The sequence below is a fragment of the Ranitomeya variabilis genome, chromosome 5, assembly GCF_051348905.1.
Source record: "Ranitomeya variabilis isolate aRanVar5 chromosome 5, aRanVar5.hap1, whole genome shotgun sequence".
NCBI classification, from domain to species: Eukaryota; Metazoa; Chordata; class Amphibia; order Anura; family Dendrobatidae; genus Ranitomeya; species Ranitomeya variabilis.
In genome coordinates, this window is record NC_135236.1 from 171,538,952 (window position 1) to 171,564,088 (window position 25,137).

A 25,137-nucleotide genomic window follows, 5' to 3' on the forward strand; every position below is an offset into this window, starting at 1 on the left:
GGTTTCAGTTACAATTGGGGGTTTCCACTGTTTAGGCACATCAGGGCTCTCCAAATGCGACAGCCAATTTTGCGCTAAAAAAGTCAAATGGTACTCCCTCCCTTCTGAGCTCTGCCGTGCGCCCAAACAGCGTCCGATCTCAATTCCAGACAATTCTGCGTTGTAAAAGTAAAACAGTGCTTCTTCCCTTCCGAGCTCTCCCGTGTGCTCAAACGAGTTTACCCCAACATATGGGGTATCAGCGTACTCAGGACAAATTGGACAACAACTTTTGGGGTCCAATTTCTCTTGTTACCCTTGGGAAAATAAAAATTTGGGGGACTAAAAAAAACAAAATGTTTTTTTATTTTCACGGCTCTGCGTTATAAACTGTAGTGAAACACTTGGGGGTTCAAAGTTCTCACAACAAATCTAGATAAGTTCCCTGGGGGGTCTAGTTTCCAATATGGGGTCAGTTGTGGGGGGGTTCTACTGTTTAGGTACATCAGGGGCTCTGCAAATGCAACGTGACGCCTGCAGACCAATCCATCTACGTCTGCATTCCAAATGGCGCTCCTTCCCTTTCGAGCTCTGCCATGCGCCCAAACGGTGGTTCCCACCCACATATGGGGTATCAGCGTACTCAGGACAAATTGGACAACAACTTTTGGGGTCCAATTTCTACTGTTACCCTTGGGAAAATACAAAACTGGGGGCTAAAAAATAATTTTTGTGGAAAAAAAAGAATTTTTATTTTCACAGCTCTGCGTTATAAACTGTGGTGAAACACTTGGGGGTTCAAAGCACTCACAACACATCTAGATAAGTTCCTTAGGGGGTCTACTTTCCAAAATAGTGTCACTTGTGGGGGGTTTCAATGTTTAGGCACATCAGTGGCTCTCCAAACACAACATGGTGTCCCATCTCAATTCCAGTCAATTTTGCATTGAAAAGTCAAATGGTGCTCCTTCCCTTCCGAGCTCTGCCATGCGCCCAAACAGTGGTTTACCCCCACATATGGGGTATCGGCGTACTCAGGACAAGTTGTACAACAAATTTTGGGGTCCGGTTTCTCCTCTTACCCTTGGTAAAATAAAACAAAATGGAGCTGAAGTAAATTTTTTGTGAAAAAAAGTTAAATGTTCATTTTTTATTTTTTTTTTTAAACATTCCAAAAATTCCTGTGAAACACCAGAAGGGTTAATAAACTTCTTCAATGTGGTTTTGAGCACCTTGAGGGGTGCAGTTTTTAGAATGGTGTCACATTTGGTTATTTTCTATCATATAGACCCCTCAAAATGACTTCAAATGTGATGTGGTCCCTGAAAAAAAATGGTGTTGTAAAAATGAGAAATTGCTGGTCAACTTTTAACCCTTATAACTCCCTAACTAAAAAAATTTTGGTTCCAAAATTGTGCTGATGTAAAGTAGACATGTGGGAAATGTTACTTATTAAGTATTTTGTGTGACATATCTCTGTGACTTAAGGGCATAAAAATTCAAAGTTGGAAAATTTTGAAATTTTCACCAAATTTCCATTTTTTTCACAAATAATCGCAGGTAATACCAAAGAAATTTTACCACTATCATGAAGCCCAATATGTCACGAGAAAACAGTGTCAGAATCACCGGGATCCGTTGAAGCGTTCCAGAGTTATAACCTCATAAAGGGACAGTGGTCAGAATTGTAAAAATTGGCCCGGTCATTAACGTGCAAACCACCCTTGGGGCTTAAGGGGTTAAAGAACCTGAAAAGCTATAGATTTTACCAAGACACTATTTACTATCAGAAAACAGCTTTTTCTTGTCTGTGTAGGATCTTCTGGGAAAGGACATTATTGAGTTCTGCCATCCTGAAGACCAAAGTCATCTTCGAGAAAGTTTCCAGCAGGTACATGGTGTTGACGGACATTGAAACAAATGACTTTCAAAGTTATTGAAAAATGATGTCGAGGTTTTTGTGTATGTCTTGTGTATATCAGTGTTGTTTGACGTGCTATTTCTGGATTGTTTGCTGTCTTAATTCCTTCTTGCACTGTGTTTTACCTAATGCATATTACATTTCCCATGATACCCCTCTGGTTGTGTTACATTACATAGTTCTTCTCTGCTGTTCCCTGTTGTATGCGGTAGCGTCCCGGAATATCCTGTATGATGCAGCTTTAGCCTGTATGTCCTGCCTTCTGCTGGGGCTGAATGTCTTCCTCTCAGTTTTTAGTTGTGTGCAGCTGCATTTAATAGAAATACCCTGAATATTTAGCAAATAGCACTTATAGAAATAGACAGGCAGTGGGGGGTTAGGAAAGTTCTCATAGTTCTGCAGATTATTCTATGGACTATTATCACTGTACTACATATAATACAGACATTTTATAATGCAGATTTATGAAAACCCTGTGAAATAAAAAAGAATCTTTCCAAATAGCACAATATGCGCATACACTGGCCTGATGCATATTTTAACGTTTACATTTTTTGCACTACATATAATATAGGTTATTGGTTATTTGTAACCTTCCTCCTTGCCAAGCTTGTTAGACAGTTTAACTTTACATCTAATTCTATAAGATAGACGCAGAGATAGATATATAATATCCAGATGTTGAATTGTAATGGAACATCTGCTTTATATAATGCCCTTCCACTTACATTGACATATTTACATGTCCAGCTTTGTATGTGAACCTACATAACGATTTTCTGTGCCTGTTAAATGGGTACAATCTTCTATCTGAAGAAGTCAAAAATCCAGGAGCGCTTGTGCAAAGTAGCCGTAAGGGTATGTTTTGCTTGTTGCAAAGTACGGCATGGTTTTAAAATCTGATGTGGACGGGGTTTCATCCGTAGCAGCACTGTAGCTTGCAAATGTTCTCTGACAAATGTCTGCCCTAGCAGATGGTCTTTAGGCCACATAAGGCTCAGTTAATACTCAGATTCCCTGTTTGTCGCAGAGGCAGACACATTTTTGGCTTGCAGATTTGACAAATTACATACAGAGGAAACTACAAAACGTTTTGCTGCCACTTTATAGGATCGTTTTGAATCTAATTTTTTGCGCTGTGTGTGAGCACAGTCTGAGTATTGCTCATTGTGTTAGACATCTGTCAAAGTTCAGCTACTTATTGAATCTCATGTTCTTGTAAAGACTAGAAGACAATATTTGGACAAATGATATTAATGACCTATTTTAGGGTAGGTTACTAAAATCAGATCAGTGGGGATCCAACACTCAGCACCTCACCGATCAATTGTTATTCGCTCTGGCGACATCCGGGCGTAAACATTGAATAGAGCTGAAGAGGCACCGCATATCAGGGACCAGCGCTCACAGATCTGATATTGACGACTCATCCTATATGTTCGGAAAGCCCCTTTAAATGTCTGCAATAGAAAGTTATTAAAGCTGTATCCCTAAAGCTAAACACAGTTAAAAGGTTATTTCCAAAATATCCAAAGCATAAGGGATAACTTACTGTTTACTTGGGGTCCAACAACTGTAAGAGCCAGTGATCCGGGAATAGGGCTCCGGAACCTGGTAACTTTCCTCTGCAGAGCTCCATCTTGGAATAGAGGTGTGACTACTCATTATTAGTGATGGCCGAACGTGCTCAGATAAGCTGTAATCCGAAGAGTGTCTTCGGCGTGTTTGAAAGATATGTTCTACTCCCTGCGCCTGCATTTCTCTAGGCTGTTTGACAGCCGCAGCACATGCATGGATTGCCTAAAAACCAGGCTACCCCTGTATGTGTTGCAGCTGTCGAACATGCAGGTGCGGGGACTTGAACATATTTATCAAACACACCGAAGACACTGTGAGCACACAAGCGTGCTGGGATAACATCTTATCCAAGCACGTTCACTCATCACTACGCAATATCTGCTCCATTTATTGTCTATGGTGTCCTCCCGAAAGGCGAGTGTTGTACTGTGCTTTTTCCAGCAGTCCCATAGACAATGAATGCAGCGAACCTTGGTCATGTGCTCCCCTACTATATTTATTTTTATTTATTTCTATATTCAGACTGGGCTCTACAGAGACTGGTTCCCAAGTTCCAGTGGTCTCTTCTCTAGATCCTAGGTGGTCCCAGGTGTGGGATCCTCAGTGATCATTACGTTATGGTACAGGATAGCTTTTTTGGAAATAACCCTTTAACAGTACTACCAACCATCTATAGGTAGACAGTGACACCGTTCTAAAATAGTTAATATATTGTTTCTCCAGACTGACAACCGTGTTGGCACTGTTATCTGATCGGTAACATGAGTGATATATTCTATAGGAGTCGTCTATTCTGCTATAATATAATATGTCTTCCACTAGGTGGTGAAGCTTAAAGGACAAGTGTTATCAGTGATGTATCGTTTCCACACTAAGACTCGAGACTGGATGCTACTTCGCACCAGTAGCTTCACTTTCCAGAACCCGTACTCTGATGAGATAGAATACATTATCTGTACTAATACCAATGTGAAGTAAGTAGTCTGCAAGCCATCTCTAGCAGCCCTTTCCTATATAATGTACACAGATGTATATGGGGTGTCTTTTCTTTTTATTATTATGCTTTGATTAGATAGTGCTATCTTATTCCGCAGCGCTTTACAGACATCACCACTGTCCCCATTGAGGTTCACAATCTAAATTCCCTGTCAGTATGTCTTTGGAGTGTGGGAGGAAACCGGAGACCCCCAGAGGAAACCCACGCAAACATGGGGAGAACATGCAAACTCCTTGCAGATGTTGTCCTTGGTGGGATTTGAACCCAGAACCCCAGTGCTGCAAGTCTGCAGTGCTAACCACTGAGCCACCGTGGTGTACACACTGTACAGAGATGTATATGTTTAAGTGGTTTGTCCTGCCATTTAGAGAAATCAAACACCTGTTCAGAATAGTGCAATAATAAAAGAAGTACTACTGTACCAATCACCTGACACTCCCAGCCCCCCGTCCTTCTCTTCACTTCTTGCCCCTCTAGGCAGATGTGTGACCACTTCAGTTAATCACTGACCGCAGCGGTGAACAGCCCATCACTGCTCCAGCAGATTGACTGCAGAGGCCACATGTCTGTGTAGGTGGACTGCGAACTATTGACTATGAGCAGCGGTGGATCGGCATGGTAAGCATTGCTTCTTTTATTTATTTAAACCAGTGTGAGTGTGTTTGTAGAAAGTGTAAGTGGTTGGACAACCCCTTTCTATTACTTGTAAGGTAATGCAATGCATACAGAAATGTATGTTATATAACACATTGTCCTTATTTCGCATAGTGTTCTGGCTTGGGCCACTGTGATATTATTCAGACAAAAGCTGTTTGACTTGGCATCAGCGTTGCTGGCTGCAGGCATTCTAGCCTTGGAGCAGCTGAATCATGATGTGTGCGTAGCCTTATGTATGTGTAAAACGTGGCACAGCTGTGAAGGTGCTCACAAAGAGGTTCCCACACCAGTGTCCGTAGTCTTAAGCTGGCACTTTAACTTGCTCACAAAGTCGATATTTTACTGTTCCCAATGAGACCTATCTTCATGTGTATTAAGACAAAAAAACATGTATGACATGTAATTACTATAATTGTTCTCTGCATTCTGTAAGTACTTTAGAAGTGTCCACACATATAAAGGAAGTATAAAAACATGGACGTTATGATTTCCGATATTTATTAGAAAAGTGTTGAGCAGTTTGAACCTTGGAAATGAATAAGATCTGCCTCCGATCTATTCTAGTACACTATTGTCCTTCTATACCCAGACTTGTCCCAATATCTATATCACACGGAGAAAATAGGAGTCATTAGGTATAAAAATAGTAAATTTATTTGTACTTCAAAAAAATCAACATACTTAATCCATTACATCAAAAAACAAGTATCTGCAGGAAAATTGAAACAGAAAAGAAGGAACCCTGCTGATTACCCCTGCCCCCTCTGTGCAAACCCGGGCGTGGGTTTTTTGGGGCATCCACGCCCGGGTTTGGAACCTCCCTGCCTTTGGTAAGCACTTTGTCACTCTCTGGCCGATACACTGATAGAGTGATCTTAGAATCCTGGCTGGCTTTTTCTTTTTTTGCTTACCTTCTATGTGCAATATATTACTGCACTTGCACCTTATCTAATGCGATTTTTGCACAGAGTGGGCAGGGGTAATCAGCAGGGTTCCTTCTTTTCTGTTTAAATTTTCCTGCAGATACTTGTTTTTTGATGTAATGGATTAAGTATGTTGATTTTATGAAGTACAAATAAATTTACTATTTCTATACCTAATGACTCCTATTTTCTCCGTGTGATATATATATTTTGGAGTTGGTTTGCTTTGCTGTTTCTTTTGTTTTGGAATGGGCTATTTTTAGGCCCTATTGTAATGATTACAATATGTTATTGAAGTTTTTGTTTCTATTGTCCCAATATCTGTTGACATCTCCACTTTGTGCTGACTCTTCAGTCTTCACCACACAAGGGAAGCTTTACGATTATGCGTTTAGTTCTGTATGGACCACATGGGTGTTTCTTCCTATAGTCACAGAAGCATAGGAACAGAATATCATTGATGGATAAGAAAACATTGCTCTCTCTTCTAGTATTCACACCTTGATTTAATAATCCTTCAAATAATTATTTTAAGGGTTATACAACTTTTTAATATTCTGGAAACTTGAGCTGACCCTTTACTTCTGCCATATACTCATCCTAGACGCCCTGCACTTCTGTCAGTTGGAGGCAATCAGGATAAATAAACTATAATAATTCCTTTTTTACTGAAAGCGAGTTGTTGAAAATGGTGAAGAATTGGGGCTCAAGGTACGTCAGAAGGTTACAGAGACTTTTATTATACAATATTGAATCTTTGCCCACATGACTGAAGATCCTTTTTAAAGGGAACCTGTCACCCCCAAAATCGAAGATGAGCTAAGCACACCAGCATCAGGGGCTTATCTACAGCATTCTGGAATGCTGTAGATAAGCCCCCGATGTAACCTGAAAGATGAGAAAAAGAGGTTAGATTATACTCACCCAGGGGCAGTCCCACTGCGGTCCGGTCCGATGTGCATCGCGGTCCGGGGCCTCCCATCTTCATACGATGACGTCCTCTTCTTGTCTTCACGCTGCGGCTCCGGCGCAGGCGTACTTTGTCTGACTGACTGATCACATGATCCTGACATCACACAGATCCTGTAAGGACACTGCAGGGGAGATACGTGGACATTCTCCCTCCCGCTATATGAATATCCGCTAAAACCAACCCATAATATGACTTTCAATAAACCAACCCAACACATAGTGTGCTGGAGGAAACGATTCTGGTTTTACATCACTGACGCCATCATGCGCAGTGACACATATCTCCCCTCCATCACTTCACCAGTGACTCTGTCACATCCCTTATATATCTGGCAGATGTGGCACCTGAGTGCCATTCAGCCAATGACATTACGTGGCGTATGTGAATTTGGGTCCACGTCTTCCAGACCCTCCTCCATTAATCATGCCTAATCACGCAAGTCCAGGAGAGGTGATGTCATACTGGAGATGACACAGGAGCCTGCTGCGCACGTGCACCAGCTGGTGGAGATGGGTGTGTATGTCTGTACACTATATGTATATAGCCATTTTGGCTATGTGGCATAATTATTAAATATATGATCTAGCTCATGTCTTCATTTGTCTCTCCTGTGCCACTTCATTGCCTATGATCATCTGTTATGCTATAGTCATGTTGTTAACTGCATGACAATAAAAACTGTTATTTTTTACATAGTTTTTGGACTCCTAGTCCTCCCTTTGAGCGCACTCACTGTGTATTGAGCGGTGACTGTAACCACCCCTATGAATGAAAGCCAGCAGCTACAGGGAGGATGCCAATTAATTTTCTCCAGGAGCCACTCTTCCAGTAAGGTTGCCAGGCAGGACTTTAATACTATTGACCTGCAGGTTATCCTTATATCTGCAGGTAAATAGCATTTTTGGACATGCCATGTTCCCTTTCAGATCTGTGGGTCGAACACTGCATATATTGGGCACAGCTTAGGGCAGCATTGGTGTTTATTTGTTTCGGTCATATAAACTATCTGTGCTGTTATAGCCTACAGTATTTCCGCAGCTGTTTCTGTGTTCTTAGGCAGGTCCAGCAGCAGCAGGCCGAGCTGGAGGTTCATCCAAGGGACAGCCTGTCCTCCTATGACCTGTCACAGGTGGGTATCTCCCACATAGTTCTCCCTACCATCTTCTTGCTGTGTGCTCAGCCTGTGTTTGCTTTGTGTCTTTTCAGGTGCCTGTCCCAAATCTCACTGGGAATGTTCACGAAGGGGGGAAGTCTGTGGTTGATAAAACAGAATCCATATTTTCCCAAGACCGGGACCCAAGGTTTGCTGAGATGTTTGCTGGAATCACAGCCTGTAAGTTGTCCATATTACCCCCTTGGACCAGTCACAAGATGTTAGAGGTGATAAGTTTCCCAGCGTCATTATTGGGCACACAGCCTGTCCATGTGTCGTCAGGATCTTTTCTTGCACTTGCCCTTGACACCTCAGTACCTAGAGGACTATCAATGCTCTTATTTTTTATCTTGACCCTAATAGTCCGTCTGCCTACTTTCATCAATTTATTACATCTTTAAAAGGATTACGTGATCTTAGATACCTATCGAGTTCAGGCCAGGACAGTTCAGAGCATGCTATAGAATTCAGGGACCCCAGGGATCTTGGTTATGTGTGTTTTCAATAAACATTTATGAATGTTTGTTAATGCAGCGAAAGGGTCAAATGGCGAGTCTTCATTGTGCAGGAATGTAATGTAACGTATCCTCCTGCTAGCCTGCTTGTCGCCATCAGTGCATAGATCCAGAGGTAGCCGGGGCCTGTGTCTCTGATAGAATGAAGTGCGGAATGTCTGCACGAGATCTGAGGGCTTGTAAATCATTTATATACTGTTACTGAAGTCAGATAGATGGAGTGTGGGTTTAATACTCTAACTGCTGGAGGCTGATTTACTTTACTGACATATTGATTATTATTTCTGTAAGCCTTACATGAATGTTCAATGTGTTTGTAATATCAGGAGGCGTTTTCTGTGCGAGTCGAGTTCTGCTGCATAAGTTGGCCTAAGCATACTTAATGTGAGATCTCAGAGACATTTTTTGTCTGCAGTTGAGATTACTTAAAGGGGTTGTCCGGTATTCTGCTGAATGTCTGCATTCACTTTATATGATTGCAGACTTCTGAATCTTAGAAAGCAGAAATCGCACGCCGTCCGGATACTCAGACATTGCCAGTGACAGCAGTGATCACATTACCACAAGCATGTGAGTTACATACTTACAGCCACATTCCAACGAGAAATCATCAAACTAGGTATAAGAGGGTAAAACAATATAGGCTAACATGAAAGAACCCCAGTATTGAGAAGATATAAAATATACCTTTTAATATTCATTTTAAAACAAGGGACAAGCAACAAATACAAACACCACACTAATAAAGTGCACACTACATTCACCCTAGAGATGAACCCTGAGCTGTATGCCTGACTGCGGAGGTTGGCACCCTAAAACAAGCCACACGAGAATGGTGCCCCCGCTCACCGATGACTGACCCTACTGTCCTATTATGTCCTATAGATAAGTGCCAGCTGATACACTTTCATAACATATGAGGACAGTACCCAATATTACAGGTCAGAAAGAAAAGCAGTGCATATATATACAAATCAGGTCAGGGAAAACGGGTGAATTACCATGCCTGATAGAAAATGATGCATAGAAACATGAATGAGAAAAGTATAACCCTCTAGTCTGTACCTCCACTGTAGCCTGCCTACCAGCAGAGGTTGGCACCCTACTTGTCATCGGATATGGCGGCCCCCCTCAACGGCGGCTGGCCCTAAGAGACCCTATAATCCATAGACCCCAATATTAAATGAACCAATATAGAGGGTGCTTCAAAATTAATGAAATAACATAGTTAATCACAATAATCAGATATTAGAATAGTCCATAGATTAAAATGGATATTGCAGTATCCATTTATCTAACCTCTTGATGAGCCGGGTGGTGAAACGCGTAGAGGTTATATGACATCTGTAATGATAAGTACCTCTCATGATTTAATCTATGGACTATTCTTATATGTGATGATTGTGATTAACTGTTATTTCATAAATTTTGAGGCACCCTCTATATTGGTTCATTTAATATTGGGGTCTATGGATTATAGGGTCTCTTAGGGCCAGCCGCCGTTAAGCAAGGGGCGCCATATCCGATGACAAGTAGGGTGCCAACCTCCGCTGGTAGGCAGGGTACAGCGGAGTACAGACTAGAGGGTTATACTTTTCTCATTCATGTTTCTATGCATCATTTTCTATCAGGCATGGTAATTCACCCGTTTTCCCTGACCTGATTTCTATATATATGCACTGCTTTTCTTTCTGACCTGTACTATTGGGTACTGTCCTCATCTATATATATAATTGTCTAAGGGTTTTTCTGTCTGTCCTGGAAATCCCGCGTCTCTGATTGGTCGAGGCCGCCAATCAGCGACGGGCACAGCATGGCGACGATGATGTCATAAAGGTTGCCTCGACCAATCAGCGACGGGCACAGTCTGCCGCGAATTCGCCTCGACCAATTAGCGACGGGCACAGTATCGACGTAGATGTCATAATGGTTGCCATGGCGACGATGATGTCATAAAGGTTGCCTCGACCAATCAGCGACGGGCAGAGTCTGCCGCGAATTCTGGAATCATCATTGTCCATATACTACGGGGACATGCATATTCTAGAATACCCGATGCATTAGAATCGGGCCACAGTCTAGTATGTTATGAAAGTGTATCAGCTGGCACTTATCTATAGGGCATAATAGGACAGTAGCGTCAGTCATCGGTGAGCGGGGGTGCCATTCTCGTGTGGCTTGTTATAGGGTGACAACCTCCGCAGTCAGGCAGGCATACAGCTCAGGGTTCATCTCTAAGGTGAATGTAGTGTGCACTTTATTAGTGTGGTGTTTTCTATTTGTTGTTTGTCCCTTTTTTTAATGAATATTAACAGTTATATTTTATATCTTCTCAATACTGGGGTTCTTTCATGATATATATATATATATATATATATATATATATATATATATATATATATATATATATATATATATATATATAACTAGATTGTCAGCGCACCTCCTCCTCTGGTTAATATGTCCTCCAGGCTGCACAGATCTACTGGGTGAAGGTTGATATGCATCAAATGGTTAACATCCAGCGCCTCTTTGGACAAATGATTCCAGGAAATGCAAGGTTTCTTAAAACATCTATTTATTTCTTCATATTAAAAGCAAGGTAACAAAAAAGGTCAGGCAGTTTGGATACACTCATGATTAAAAAAAAGGCATACACTGTGTGCCAAATTATTATGCAAATTGGATTTAAGTGTCATAAAGATTTAATTGTTTTGTCTTTCAAATAAACACATAAAAACATTAGATATTTCACGAAAACTTAAGCGTGATCATTTTACTGTTAAGAGATTTGTGGCTAAATCTGAGCACAGACGTGTTCATGCTGATAAAGGCATAATGAGGAAGGTTTCTGCCAGACAAATTCATTGGATTAAGAGAGCAGCTGCCAAAATACTATTACAAAGCAGCAAACAGATATTTGAAGCTGCTGGTGCCTCTGGAGTCCCTGGAACCTCAAGGTGTAGGATCCTTCAAAGGCTTGCTGTGGTGCATAAACTGTTATGACCCCAATGGCAGAGGGTCTCAAAAATACATACCAAGTCTGCAAACACAAAAACCAGCTCATAGGGCAGTGGTAACTGGGCTGACCATATATCTAATCCTAGCACCACAAATAGCAGCAGCCGGGGAACGTGCCTACGTTGGTTCTAGACGTCTCGCGCCAGCCGGAGAACTAACTAACCCTAGAAGGGAAAAGATAGACCTTTCTTGGTCATATCTGTCAAAGGTTTAACAACGCTAGAAAAATTAGCGATAAAACGACAGTAGAAGTTAGCAAAACCCAAGAACTTCTGAAGACTCTTAACTGACGTGGGTTGAGTCCAATCATGAATAGCTCGGACCTTGACTGGGTCCATCTCCACCGCAGAAGGGGAAAAAATAAAACCCAAAAAGGGAACCTTCTGTACTCCAAAGAGACACTTTGAACCCTTAACAAACAAAGCATTCTCACGCAAAACCTGAAACACCATCCTGACCTGCTCTACATGCGAGTCCCAATCATCAGAAAAAAACAGAATATCATCCAGATAAACAATCATAAATTTATCCAGATACTTCCGGAAAATATCATGCATAAAGGATTGAAACACTGAAGGAGCATTAGAGAGCCCGAAAGGCATCACCAAGTACTCAAAATGACCTTCGGGCGTATTAAATGCAGTTTTCCATTCATCTCCTTGCTTAATGCGCACAAGGTTGTACGCACCACGAAGATCTATCTTGGTGAACCACTTGGCACCTTTAATCCGGGCAAACAAGTCCGACAACAGAGGCAAAGGATACTGAAATTTAACAGTGATTTTATTCAGAAGCCGATAGTCAATACAAGGTCTCAAAGATCCGTCCTTCTTGGCCACAAAAAAGAATCCCGCACCAAGAGGGGAAGAGGATGGACGGATATGCCCCTTCTCCAGAGATTCCTTGATATAGGAACGCATTGCGGTATGCTCAGGTACAGACAGATTAAATAATCTTCCCTTAGGAAATTTACTACCTGGAATCAAATCTATAGCGCAGTCACAGTCCCTATGAGAAGGAAGAGCACTGGACCTGGACTCGCTGAATACATCCTGATAATCAGACAAATACTCAGGAACTTCCGAAGGAGTAGAGGAAGCAATAGACACCGGTGGGGAATCACCATGAATTCCCTGACAGCCCCAACTTGACACAGACATTGCCTTCCAATCCAAGACTGGATTATGGGTCTGTAACCATGGCAGACCCAAAACGACCAAATCATGCATTTTATGCAGAACAAGAAAACGAATCACCTCCCGATGTTCAGGAGTCATGCACATGGTTACCTGTGTCCAAAACTGCGGTTTATTTTCCGCCAATGGCGTAGCATCAATACCTCTAAGAGGGATAGGATTTACCAACGGCTCAAGAACAAAACCACAGCGCTTGGCAAACGACAGATCCATAAGACTCAGGGCAGCACCTGAATCCACAAACGCCATAACAGGGTAGGAGGACAATGAGCAAATTAAAGTCACAGACAAAATAAATTTAGGTTGCAAATTACCAATGGCGACAGGACTAACAACCCTAGTTAGGCGTTTAGAGCATGCTGATATAACATGTGTAGAATCACCACAGTAAAAACACAACCCTTTCTGACGTCTATGATTTTTCCGTTCATTTCTGATAGTGCCTGGCATCGTTGTAATCAGTTCCTTTCTGTTTGCTCCTGTCTGCTGGTCTTGGATCTTGCAAAATTAAGCTAAGTCCTGCTTCCTTGTTTTTTGGATATTTGCTTTGCTCATATTTTTTGTCCAGCTTGTACTAAATTTGATTCCTGATTTTGCTGGAAGCTCTAGGGGGCTGGTGTTCTCCCCCCGGGCCGTTAGACGGTTCGGGGGTTCTTGAATATCCAGCGTGGAAATTTTGATAGGGTTTTTGCTGACCATATAAGTCATCTTACTATATTCTGCTATTAGTCAGTGGGCCTCTCTTTGTTAAATATCTAGTTCATTCTTACGTTTGTCTTTTCTCCTTACCTCACCGTTATTATTTGTTGGGGGCTTGTATCCAACTTTTGGGGTCTTTTCTCTGGAGGCAAGAAAGGTCTATCTTTTCCCTTCTAGGGTTAGTTAGTTCTCCGGCTGGCGCGAGACGTCTAGAACCAACGTAGGCACGTTCCCCGGCTGCTGCTATTTGTGGTACTAGGATTAGATATATGGTCAGCCCAGTTACCACTGCCCTATGAGCTGGTTTTTGTGTTTGCAGACTTGGTATGTATTTTTGAGACCCTCTGCCATTGGGGTCATAACAATAAACCTACTATTCGGCCACCCCTAAACAATGTTCACAAGCAGAAACGGTTGCAGTGGGCCCAGACATACATGAAGACTAATTTTCAGTCTTGCTTACTGATGAATGTCAAGCAACCCTGGATGGTCCAGATGGATGGAGTAGTGGATGGTTGGTGGATGGCCACCATGTCCCAACAAGGCTGCGACGTCAGCAAGGAGGTGGAAGAGTCATGTTTTGGGCCGGAATCATGGGGAAACAGCTGGTAGGGCCCTTTAAGGTTGCTGAAGGTGTGAAAATGACCTCTGCAAAGTATATAGAGTTTCTGACTGACAACTTTCTTCCATGGTATAAAAAGCAGAAACGTGCCTTCAGGAGCAAAATCATCTTCATGCTGCAAAGAATACCTCTGAGTCATTGGCTGCTATGGGCATAAAGGAGATAAACTCATGGTGTGGCCACCATCTTCCCCTGACCTCAGCCCTATAGAGAACCTTTGGAGTATCATCAAGCAAAAGATCTATGAGGTTGGGAGGCAGTTCACATCAAAACAGCAGCTCTGGGAGGCTATTCTGACTTCATGCAAAGAAATAAAAGCAGAAACTCTCCAAAAACTCACAAGTTCAATGGATGCAAGAATTGTGAAGGTGATATCAAAGAAGGTTCCTATGTTAACATGTAACTTGGCCTGTTAGGATGTTTTGGAGTTAAATAGCTTTTTTGTTCAGTGAATGTGACCTCAATAAAATTCGATGTATACTCTAACGGGTGATGACTTTTATTAGACTGACTGTCATTTGCACCGACCATTTAGGAAAATCCGAGAAAATATCATTTGCATAATAATTTGGAACATGGTGTGGAGACCTATGCCTTGTTTTTAATGGTGTGTGCATCCAAACTGCCTGACCTTTTTTGTTACCCGTTTTTAATAGGAAAAAATAAATTGATGTTTTAAGAAATCTTGGATTTCCTGGGATCATTCGTCCAAAGAGGTGCTGGATGTTAACCTTTTGATTCTTTCATGTTAGCCCACATTCCAACTAGACGTGCTTGGCGTCACTCAGTTCACTTGTATTCAGCCAGGCTGAGCACGTCTTGTTGGTATGTGACAGAAGGATGCCATCGGCATACTTGTGTTCACATGATCAACCGATCTCACTGTCATTGTCGGAGAATTCTGGCCGCACGCGGCTCGTGTACTGATTCAGAAGTCTGCAGTCACATTAAGTAACTGCAAACTTCTGAGTATTTTCACCACAAGACCGGACAACCTCTTTAAAGTAATTTTGCATTTCTCCTTCGCCACATTGGGGGATACAGGACCATGGGTGTTATGCTGCTGTCACTAGGAGGCTGACACTAAGTTGAGACAAAAAGAGTTAGCTCCTCACCTGCAGTATACACCCTCATGCTGGCTTGCAGAGACCCAGTTCAAGCTTAGTGTCCGTAGGAGGCACACTGGATTTTTAAAACTTCTTTTCTGGACGAAGGGAGGAAGGAACCTTTCAAGGCTCCGATCTCCCCGAAACAACAACAGGCGAGCACGGGAGTTTTACCTCTCCGTATCCTCTCCTGCGACGTGGGATGCCACTGCCTGAGCTGACCTTTTTTTGGGCGACGGGCCCCTTCAAGGGCACTGATCTCCCCCCTACTTTACAGACGAGCACTGGTGTGTTACCTCCAGTATCCTCTTCTGCAGCCAGGCCCTTTTTTGCCGGACATCTGCCCTCCCCACCAGGTCTCACCCTCGGCTGTTCAGAGGCACTCTGCGCCATCGAATCCCTCCGCCAAAATGGGGTCATCGTTCCGGTTCCGGAACGCGAGAGATTCAGAGGTTTTTACTCAAACCTCTTCGTCGTGCCAAAAAAGGACGGGACGGTGCGCCACATTTTGGACCTGAAGCTCCTAAACAAGTATGTAAAAGTACGGCACTTCAGGATGGAATCCCTCCGGTCGGTCATCTCCTCGATGGAGAGAGGTGAATTTCTAGCATCAATAGACATCAAAGATGCTTATCTTCATATCCCAATCTTTCCGCCACATCAAAGGTTCCTCCGCTTCGCCATCCTAGAGGACCATTTTCAATTCACGGCCTTACACTTCGGTTTTGCCACAGCGCCCAGGGTATTCACGAAGGTCATGGCGGCTGTCATGGCCATTCTACACTCCCGGGGAGTGGTCGTGTTGCCATACTTAGATGACCTTCTGATCAAAGGTCCATCTTATCATGCCTGCGAAGCAAGCGTCCGCATTACGTTGGATTCCCTTTTGCGCCTGGGCTGGTTAATCAACTTGGACAAGTCGTCCCCTGTTCCAGCCCGACGGATCTCTTTCTTAGGCATGATCCTGGACACGTCCAAGGGGCTGGTTTTACTTCCAAGGCCCAAGCGCTTCAGCAGGAAGCCCGGACGCTCTGTCGCCCTTGTCCGCAGTCCATTCGGTTTGCCATGAAGATCCTGGGGAAGATGGTGGCCGCAATGGAAGCGGTTCCCTTCGCCCAACTGCATCTCCATCCCTTGCAACAAGCTCTACTGGACAATTGGGACAGGAGTCCCTTAACCCTCGACCGGCCATGTCCTCTGCCCCCGCGGACCAGGCAAGCGCTCAAATGGTGGACTTTGGAATCATCTCTCAACCAGGGGAGGTCTTTTCTCCCGATACATTGGCTGGTGGTGACCACCGACGCCAGTCTCCTCGGTTGGGGAGCGGTGTTTCGCCACCACACTGCCCAGGGACGTTGGACGATTCGGGAGTCGAAACTTCCCATCCAAGCTATCAGATTTGCTCTGCGACGCTTTCACTTCCTGCTCACGGGTCACCCAATCCGAATTCAGTCGGACAACGTCAGCGGTGGCGTACATAAACCATCAGGGGGTACCCGCAGCAGGGCGGCGATGCAGGAGGTCTCCCACATTCTCCGTTGGGCCGAGGCCAACCACTCCACCATTTCCGCAGTGCACATTCCGGGCGTCGAGAACTGGGCGGCGGACTTTCTCAGCCGTCAGGGTCTCGCCTCGGGAGAGTGGGAACTCCATCCAGAGGTTTTTCAACAAATCTGCCTTCGCTGGGGAACTCCGGACGTGGACCTGATGGCGTCCAGACTGAACCCCAAGGTCCCCAACTTCATAGCACGTTCTCGGGATCCCCGGGCCGTCGGGGTGGATGCACTGATATCCCCATGGCACCGGTTCCAATTCCCGTACGTGTTCCCTCAACTCCCTCTGTTGCCGAAAGTGATCCGAAAAATCAAGATGGAGGGGGTTCCGGTGATCCTTATCGCCCCGGATTGGCCACGTCGCGCATGGTATGCGGAACTTGTTCATCTCGTATCCGACGACCCCTGGCGGTTACCAGACCGCCCAGATCTGCTGCACCAAGGACCGATCTTCCACCAGAGCTCAGGGGCCCTACATTTAACGGCTTGGATGTTGAAACCTGGATCCTAACTCAAGCAGGTTTCTCCCAGCAGGTCATCGCCACCATGATCAGCGCTCGCAAGACATCTTCCGCTCGCATCTATCACCGCACCTGAAAAGCCTTCTTCTCATGGTGCAGGCTCCGCGGTCGCCCCCCTCTCGTTTTCTCCATTCCTTCCATTCTGGAATTTCTCCAGTCCGGCTTGGATTCCGGTCTGGCGCTCAGTTCCCTCAAGGGTCAGATCTCAGCGTTATCGGTGTTGTTCCAGAGTAAGATTGCTGCTAACTTGCAAGTCAGGACCTTTATTCAAGGGGTCTCCCACGTGGTACCCCCCTACAGAATGCCGTTAGAGACCTGGGATCTGAATTTGGTCCTGAGCGTCCTTCAGGAATCTCCATTTGAACCTCTGCAGGACGTCCCGCTGACAATCCTATCCTGGAAGGTTGCCTTCCTTGTGGCAGTAACATCTATCAGGCGCGTCTCGGAGTTGGCCACACTATCCTGCCGGGCGCCTTTCCTTTCCTTCCACCAGGACAAAGTAGTCTTACGCCTATCTCCGGCTTTTCTCCCTAAGGTGGTTTCATCCTTCCACCTTAATGAAGATATCATTCTTCCCTCCTTCTGCCCACAGCCGAGACATAGGGTCGAAAAGGCCCTTCACACCTTGGACGTGGTACGGCACCTCAGGAGGTACGTTTCTAGGACTGCTCCCTTCCGCAATTCGGACTCCCTCTTTGTCCTTCCGGAGGGTCACAGAAAGGGTTCAGCCGCGTCTAAGGCCACGATAGCCAGATGGATCCGATTGGCTATCCAAGAATCTTATCGGGTCAGGGGCAGACCTATCCCGGCGGGGGTTGGAGCACACTCTACTCGGTCAGTGGGTGCTTCCTGGGCCATTCGGCACCAGGCAACTGCGGAGCAGGTTTGCAAGGCCGCAACATGGTCTAGCCTGCATACTTTCACAAAGCACTACAATGTCCACACTCAATCTTCCGCGGATGCGGCCCTTGGCAGACATATTCTGCAGGCGGCCGTTGTGTACTTATAGTCAGATGGTACACAGAGTTATTCGGTTGTGTTGTTCCCCACCCAGGGACTGCTTTGGGACGTCCCATGGTCCTGTGTCCCCCAATGTGGCAAAGGAGAAATAGGGATTTTTGTGTACTCACCGTAAAATCCTTTTCTCCGAGCCACTCATTGAGGGACACAGCACCCACCCTGTTAGCCCTATGGCTTGTTACCTTTTTGGTTCTTGACTTTCTGACATGTTATACTCTAATGTTATGTAATATATTGTTATTAATCTCTTACTGCTTTTGTACTGAACTGGGTCTCTGGAAGCCAGCATGAGGGTGTATACTGCAGGGGAGGAGCTAACTCTTTTTGTCTCAACTTAGTGTCAGCCTCCTAGTGACAGCAGCATAACACCCATGGTCCTGTGTCCCCCAATGAGTGGCTCGGAGAAAAGGATTTTACGGTGAGTACACAAAAATCCCTCTTTTACTTCTTGAATATCATGAAATATATTATTTTTATCAATATATTGTTAATTGCTAGATGCAACTTCTAAACCATCAAATAGAATAGAAGTACCGTATATACTCGAGTATAAGCCGAGATTTTCAGCCCAAATTTTTGGGCTGAAAGTGCCCCTCTCGGCTTATACTCGAGTCATGATCGGTGGTGGGGTCGGCGGGTGAGCACTGTCATATACTTACCTAGTCCCGGCGATCCTGTCGCTCCCCCTGCCTGTCACACGGTCTCCGGGTGCCGCAGCCTCTTCCCCTGAGCGGTCACGTGGGACCGCTCATTAGAGAAATGAATAGGCGGCTCCACCTCCCATAGGGGCGGAGCCGCCTATTCATTTCTCTAATGAAGCGGTGCCGGTGACCGCTGATAGAGAAAGAGGCTGCGGCACCGAAGACAGGCAGGGGGAAGGAGCGGGAAGCCGGGAGCAGGTAAGTATGACATATTCACCTGTCCTCGTTCCACACGCCGGGCGCTGTCTCCATCTTCCCGGCGTCTCTCCGCTCTGACTGTTCAGGCAGAGGGCGCGATGACGCATATAGTGTGCGCGCCGCCCTCTGCCTGATCAGTCAGTGCGGAGAGACGCCGGGAAGATGGCGCCGAGGAGCTGCAAGACAGGTGAGTATGTTGTTTTTTTTTTTTTATTGCAGCAGCAGCAGCAGCAGTAGCTAATGGGCAATAATGGACGGTGCAGAGCACTATATGGCACAGCTATGGGGCAATGGTGCAGAGCACTATATGGCACAGCTATGGGGCAATAATGGTGCAGAGCACTGTATGGCACAGCTATGGGGCAATGGTGCAGAGCACTATATGGCACAGCTATGGGGCAATGGTGCAGAGCACTATATGGCACAGCTATGGGGCAATGGTGCAGAGCACTATATGGCACAGCTATGGTGCAACGCAACGGTGCAGAGCACTATATGGCACAGCTATGGGGCAACGGTGCAGAGCACTATATGGCACAGCTATGGGGCAATGGTGCAGAGCACTATATGGCACAGCTATGGGGCAACGGTGCAGAGCACTATATGGCACAGCTATGGGGCAATAATGGTGCAGAGCACTGTATGGCACAGCTATGGGGCAATGGTGCAGAGCACTGTATGGCACAGCTATGGGGCAATGGTGCAGAGCACTATATGGCACAGCTATCTATGGGGCAATGGTGCAGAGCACTATATGGCACAGCTATGGGGCAACGGTGCAGAGCACTATATGGCACAGCTATGGGGCAACGGTGCAGAGCACTATATGGCACAGCTATCTATGGGGCAACGGTGCAGAGCACTATATGGCACAGCTATGGGGCAACGATGCAGAGCACTATATGGCACAGCTATCTATGGGGCAATGGTGCAGAGCACTATATGGCACAGCTATGGGGCAATGGTGCAGAGCATTATATGGCACAGCTATGGGGCAATGGTGCAGAGCACTATATGGCACAGCTATGGGGCAATAATGGACGGTGCAGAGCACTATATGGCACAGCTATGGGGCAATGGTGCAGAGCACTATATGGCACAGCTATGGGGCAACGGTGCAGAGCATTATATATATGGCACAGCTATGGGGCAACGGTGCAGAGCATTATATATATGGCACAGCTATGGGGCAACGGTGCAGAGCATTATATATATGGCACAGCTATGGGGCAACGGTGCAGAGCACTATATGGCACAGCTATGGGGCAATGGTGCAGAGCACTATATGGCACAGCTATGGGGCAACGGTGCAGAGCACTATATGGCACAGCTATGGGGCAACTGTGCAGAGCACTGTATGGCACAGCTATGGGGCAATGGTGCAGAGCACTATATGGCACAGCTATGGGGCAACGGTGCAGAGCACTATATGGCACAGCTATGGGGCAACTGTGCAGAGCACTATATGGCACAGCTATGAGGCAACTGTGCAGAGCACTATATGGCACGGCTATGGGGCAACGGTGCAGAGCACTATATGGCACAGCTATGGGGCAACGGTGCAGAGCACTATATGGCACAGCTATGGGGCAACGGTGCAGAGCACTATATGGCACAGCTATGGGGCAACGGTGCAGAGCACTATATGGCACAGCTATGGGGCAATAATGGTGCAGAGCACTGTATGGCACAGCTATGGGGCAATGGTGCAGAGCACTGTATGGCACAGCTATGGGGCAATGGTGCAGAGCACTATATGGCACAGCTATCTATGGGGCAATGGTGCAGAGCACTATATGGCACAGCTATGGGGCAACGGTGCAGAGCACTATATGGCACAGCTATGGGGCAACGGTGCAGAGCACTATGGCACAGCTATCTATGGGGCAACGGTGCAGAGCACTATATGGCACAGCTATCTATGGGGCAATGGTGCAGAGCACTATATGGCACAGCTATGGGGCAATGGTGCAGAGCACTATATGGCACAGCTATGGGGCAATGGTGCAGAGCACTATATGGCACAGCTATGGGGCAATAATGGACGGTGCAGAGCACTATATGGCACAGCTATGGGGCAATGGTGCAGAGCACTATATGGCACAGCTATGGGGCAACGGTGCAGAGCATTATATATATGGCACAGCTATGGGGCAACGGTGCAGAGCATTATATATATGGCACAGCTATGGGGCAACGGTGCAGAGCATTATATATATGGCACAGCTATGGGGCAACGGTGCAGAGCATTATATATATGGCACAGCTATGGGGCAACGGTGCAGAGCACTATATGGCACAGCTATGGGGCAATGGTGCAGAGCACTATATGGCACAGCTATGGGGCAACGGTGCAGAGCATTGTATATATGGCACAGCTTTATGTGGAGCATCTATGGGGCCATAATGAACGGTGCAGAGCATTATATGTGGCACAGCTTTATGTGGAGCATCTATGGGGCCATAATGAACGGTATAGAGTATCTATTTTTAATTTTGAAATTCACCGGTACCTGCTGCATTTTCCACCCTAGGCTTATACTCGAGTCAATAAGTTTTCCCAGTTTTTTGTGGCAAAATTAGGGGGGTCGGCTTATACTCGGGTCGGCTTATACTCGAGTATATACGGTATACAGGCAGCAGAATTATTTCTATGTGAAATATACATATATTAGGCCAAAAAATACATATGTTAGTGATAACAGTTGGCTGAAGCATTGCATTGTTTCAAGCTGCATTTTCATTCTTTTTTTTTTTAAGTTTTGCCATGCAGTTTCTAGCTGTAGATTTGATGTGAGATCTATGTGTCCAGGTTGCTGTTGTTGTGTCCGCTACCTCTCATGTGTCAGGGACAGCCTTTATTCCAGAAACGATTTCCCCAGAATACAGCTCATGTGTTTTGCTTCTAATCTACAGCCCTCCTGTATAACGTGAGCTTTCCCTTCCCTCTGCATTTGTTTTGAGTATGTAACGGCTACAGGCTTATGTTGGGCATGGGGGGTCAGGACTGTATGGTGCAGAGAGCAAATGGCACTGTGCTAACTGTTACTGTTTGTTGATATGTGAAGTCGTTTCTCTATAATGCACTGTGTGACTGCTCTGGTTTATTTGTGTTGGTTCTTCCCTGTATGTACCATGTTCGAATGATGGAGATAATGGTTGCAGTGTGTCCTAAGTAAGGCTAATTTCACATTAGCGCCTTTGTGTGCAGCGTATCATCTGCATGTGCAAATGCATTCAAACGCATGGTTACACTGCATTTTTTATCTGCATCAGCTTACGCGTGACGCCCAAAAAAACGCTGCATTTGTATGCTTTTTAGCCTACGTTTGCGTTGATATTTCCAGGAGGGCATGTCTCATTGGGCGTGTCGTGGACATGCCGAGCCTAAAATACGCAAGCGCGTCGAACGCATGCGTACATATGTCATTGTGTACCAATGCGTTCCCATAGACAGAAATGCGTTGTTTATACGCACTCATCCGCATGTGTATGTCTGCGCTAAATTGACGCCTCAAAAAATGCAACATGTTTCGTTCGCCGCACACCATGAAACGACGCATGCTAGCGCATGTCCCTGCCTACACAATGTTAAATATATGTACGCAAGACGCATACGGACCAGTAGGCAGGTATAGGGTACGCACACATACGCAAATGTGAACCCGGCCTAAAACCGTTCATCCTCCCACAATGTCTGCGTGCTGAATGGTTCTGCTCAAATCTGCATCACTGTTTCCGAACCCAACCCTGCTGCTATCCGTAACACCGTGAGAAGGGAGGAGGACGTCAGAACTAGGATCAGTGCCAAGGTGTACATAGCTTTTCAGTATTCCTACATCTAGAAACCGTGGATTATAACAGAGCTAAAGAGCTAAGACCAAGAAATCAAACAGTGGCTTCCACAGTGTTGGTCTTTGGACTTACAAAGACAATTAGAAGTTTTGAAGCTGCATTGTAATGTAAATATGGAAAGTAGTCAAATTGTAAGAAAACTGACTTTGCTTTCACCTCTTCTTTGTCAGCTGAGAAGAAAATGTTGTCATCATCCAGCGGTGGTACTCAGCAGTTGTACTCTACAGGGAGCCCCTTCCAACCCGGTCACAGTGGCAAGACCTTCAGGTACTTAGCAGAATAGGACAGGAAGGATCGTTATAGCTGAGCGAATCATCTACATGAATAAATGATTAGGCCCAGGCTACACAAAGCCAGTAAAATAATAACAGAATAAGGCACGATGATCCACGCTTTTCAATGAGTGCTGCCAGAAAGCTTTGGATCACCCAATGTGTACAACCAAATAAGGTCACCACAAATGCCAATCAGCGAAACGGATATCAACGCCAGTATGTTGTAGTAATGCTGTGACCTTCTGTTCTGCAATGCTAATCAATAGATATGCTGCCTGCAATTACGGGACATTTCCAGGTTGCTAGTCCTCTATCATGATCTCAGCACTTTCCGTTATAAAATGTGATTTGCAATAGTGGTATAGATTATTAAATGATATATGAAATGCATATGTGTTATTTGTACACATACACTGGATTTATTAATTATACCTATAAGTAGTATGAATAGCATTTGTTTTACTTTATTAGTCATTATAACCCCTTCATCTCCCAAGCCTGTTTTCAGCTTCATGACCAGGCCAAATTTTACAATTCTGACCAGTGTAAATTTATGAGCAAATAACTCTAGAACGCTTCAGTGGATCCCACTGATTCTGAGATTGGTTTTTTTCGTGACATATTGTACTTCATGAGAGTGGTAACATTTTCAAACTTTTATTTTTTTTGCCATTTAAACCAAAGAGCTATGTCACACAAAATCGTTAATAAATACCATTTCCCACATGTCTTCTTGGGGGGTCTATATGACAGAAAATGACCAAAAACAACAACACTCTAAAAACTGCACTCCTCAAGGTTCTCAAAACCACATTCAAGAAGTTTATTAACCCTTCATTTGCTTCACAGTGACTGAAGCAATGTGGAAGGAAAAAATGGACATTTTATCCTTTTTTCACAAAAAATGTACTTTCAACCCAATTTTTTTTATTTTCACAAGTGTAACAGGAGAAAATGTACCAAAAAATGTATTGTACAATTGCTCCTTAGCTTGCAGATACCCCATATGTGGGGGAAAACTACTGTTTGGGCACACGGCAGAGCTCTAAGGGAAGGAGCACTGTTTGACTTTTTAAACACAAAATTGGCTGTAATCGAGAGCAGAAATTGTGTTGGGTTTGGAGAGCCCCTGATGTGCCTAAACCGTGTTAACCCCCACAAGTGATGCTATTTTGGAAACTAGACTCCTCAATAAATGTATCTATATGTGTGGTGAGCACCTTGAACCCCCAGGTGCTTCACAGAAAATTATAACATTGAGCTGTGAAAATAAAAAATCACATTTTTCCCCAAAAAATGTTCTTTTAGCCACAATTTTTTTTACATTTTCACAAGGGTAACAAGAAAAATTGCACTATACAATTTGTTGTGCAATTTCTTCTGAGTGCACTGATACCTCATTTGTAGTCGAAAGGTAATTTTGAGGCACAGTCCAAAGCTCAAAAGGGAAGGAGCGCCATTTTCGTGCTCAGATTTTGCTGGAGTGGTTTGAGGTAGCAATGTCACATTGGCAGAGCCCCTGAAGGACCAGAACAGCAGAAACCCCCATAAAAGACCCCATTTTACAAACTATACCACTCAATGAATTCATCTAGTGGTGCAGTGAACATGTTGACACCACATGTGCCTTACAGAAGTTTATACCATTGGGCGGTGAAGTAAAAACAAATTACC

At 44.8% G+C, this 25,137-nt stretch overlaps 1 protein-coding gene across 5 annotated transcripts in view; it reads left to right on the forward strand.

Moving 5' to 3' along the window:
* Positions 1-25,137, forward strand: part of ARNT2 (aryl hydrocarbon receptor nuclear translocator 2) — a 143,855-nt gene that overhangs the window by 108,744 nt on the left and 9,974 nt on the right. For all 5 annotated transcript variants that reach the window (XM_077263498.1, XM_077263499.1, XM_077263501.1 and 2 more), the window contains 5 exons: positions 1,796-1,870; positions 4,301-4,452; positions 8,085-8,157; positions 8,235-8,361; positions 23,359-23,455. In XM_077263498.1, the coding sequence (XP_077119613.1) occupies positions 1,796-1,870; positions 4,301-4,452; positions 8,085-8,157; positions 8,235-8,361; positions 23,359-23,455 (524 nt within the window). The remainder of the gene's footprint in view (positions 1-1,795; positions 1,871-4,300; positions 4,453-8,084; positions 8,158-8,234; positions 8,362-23,358; positions 23,456-25,137) is intronic.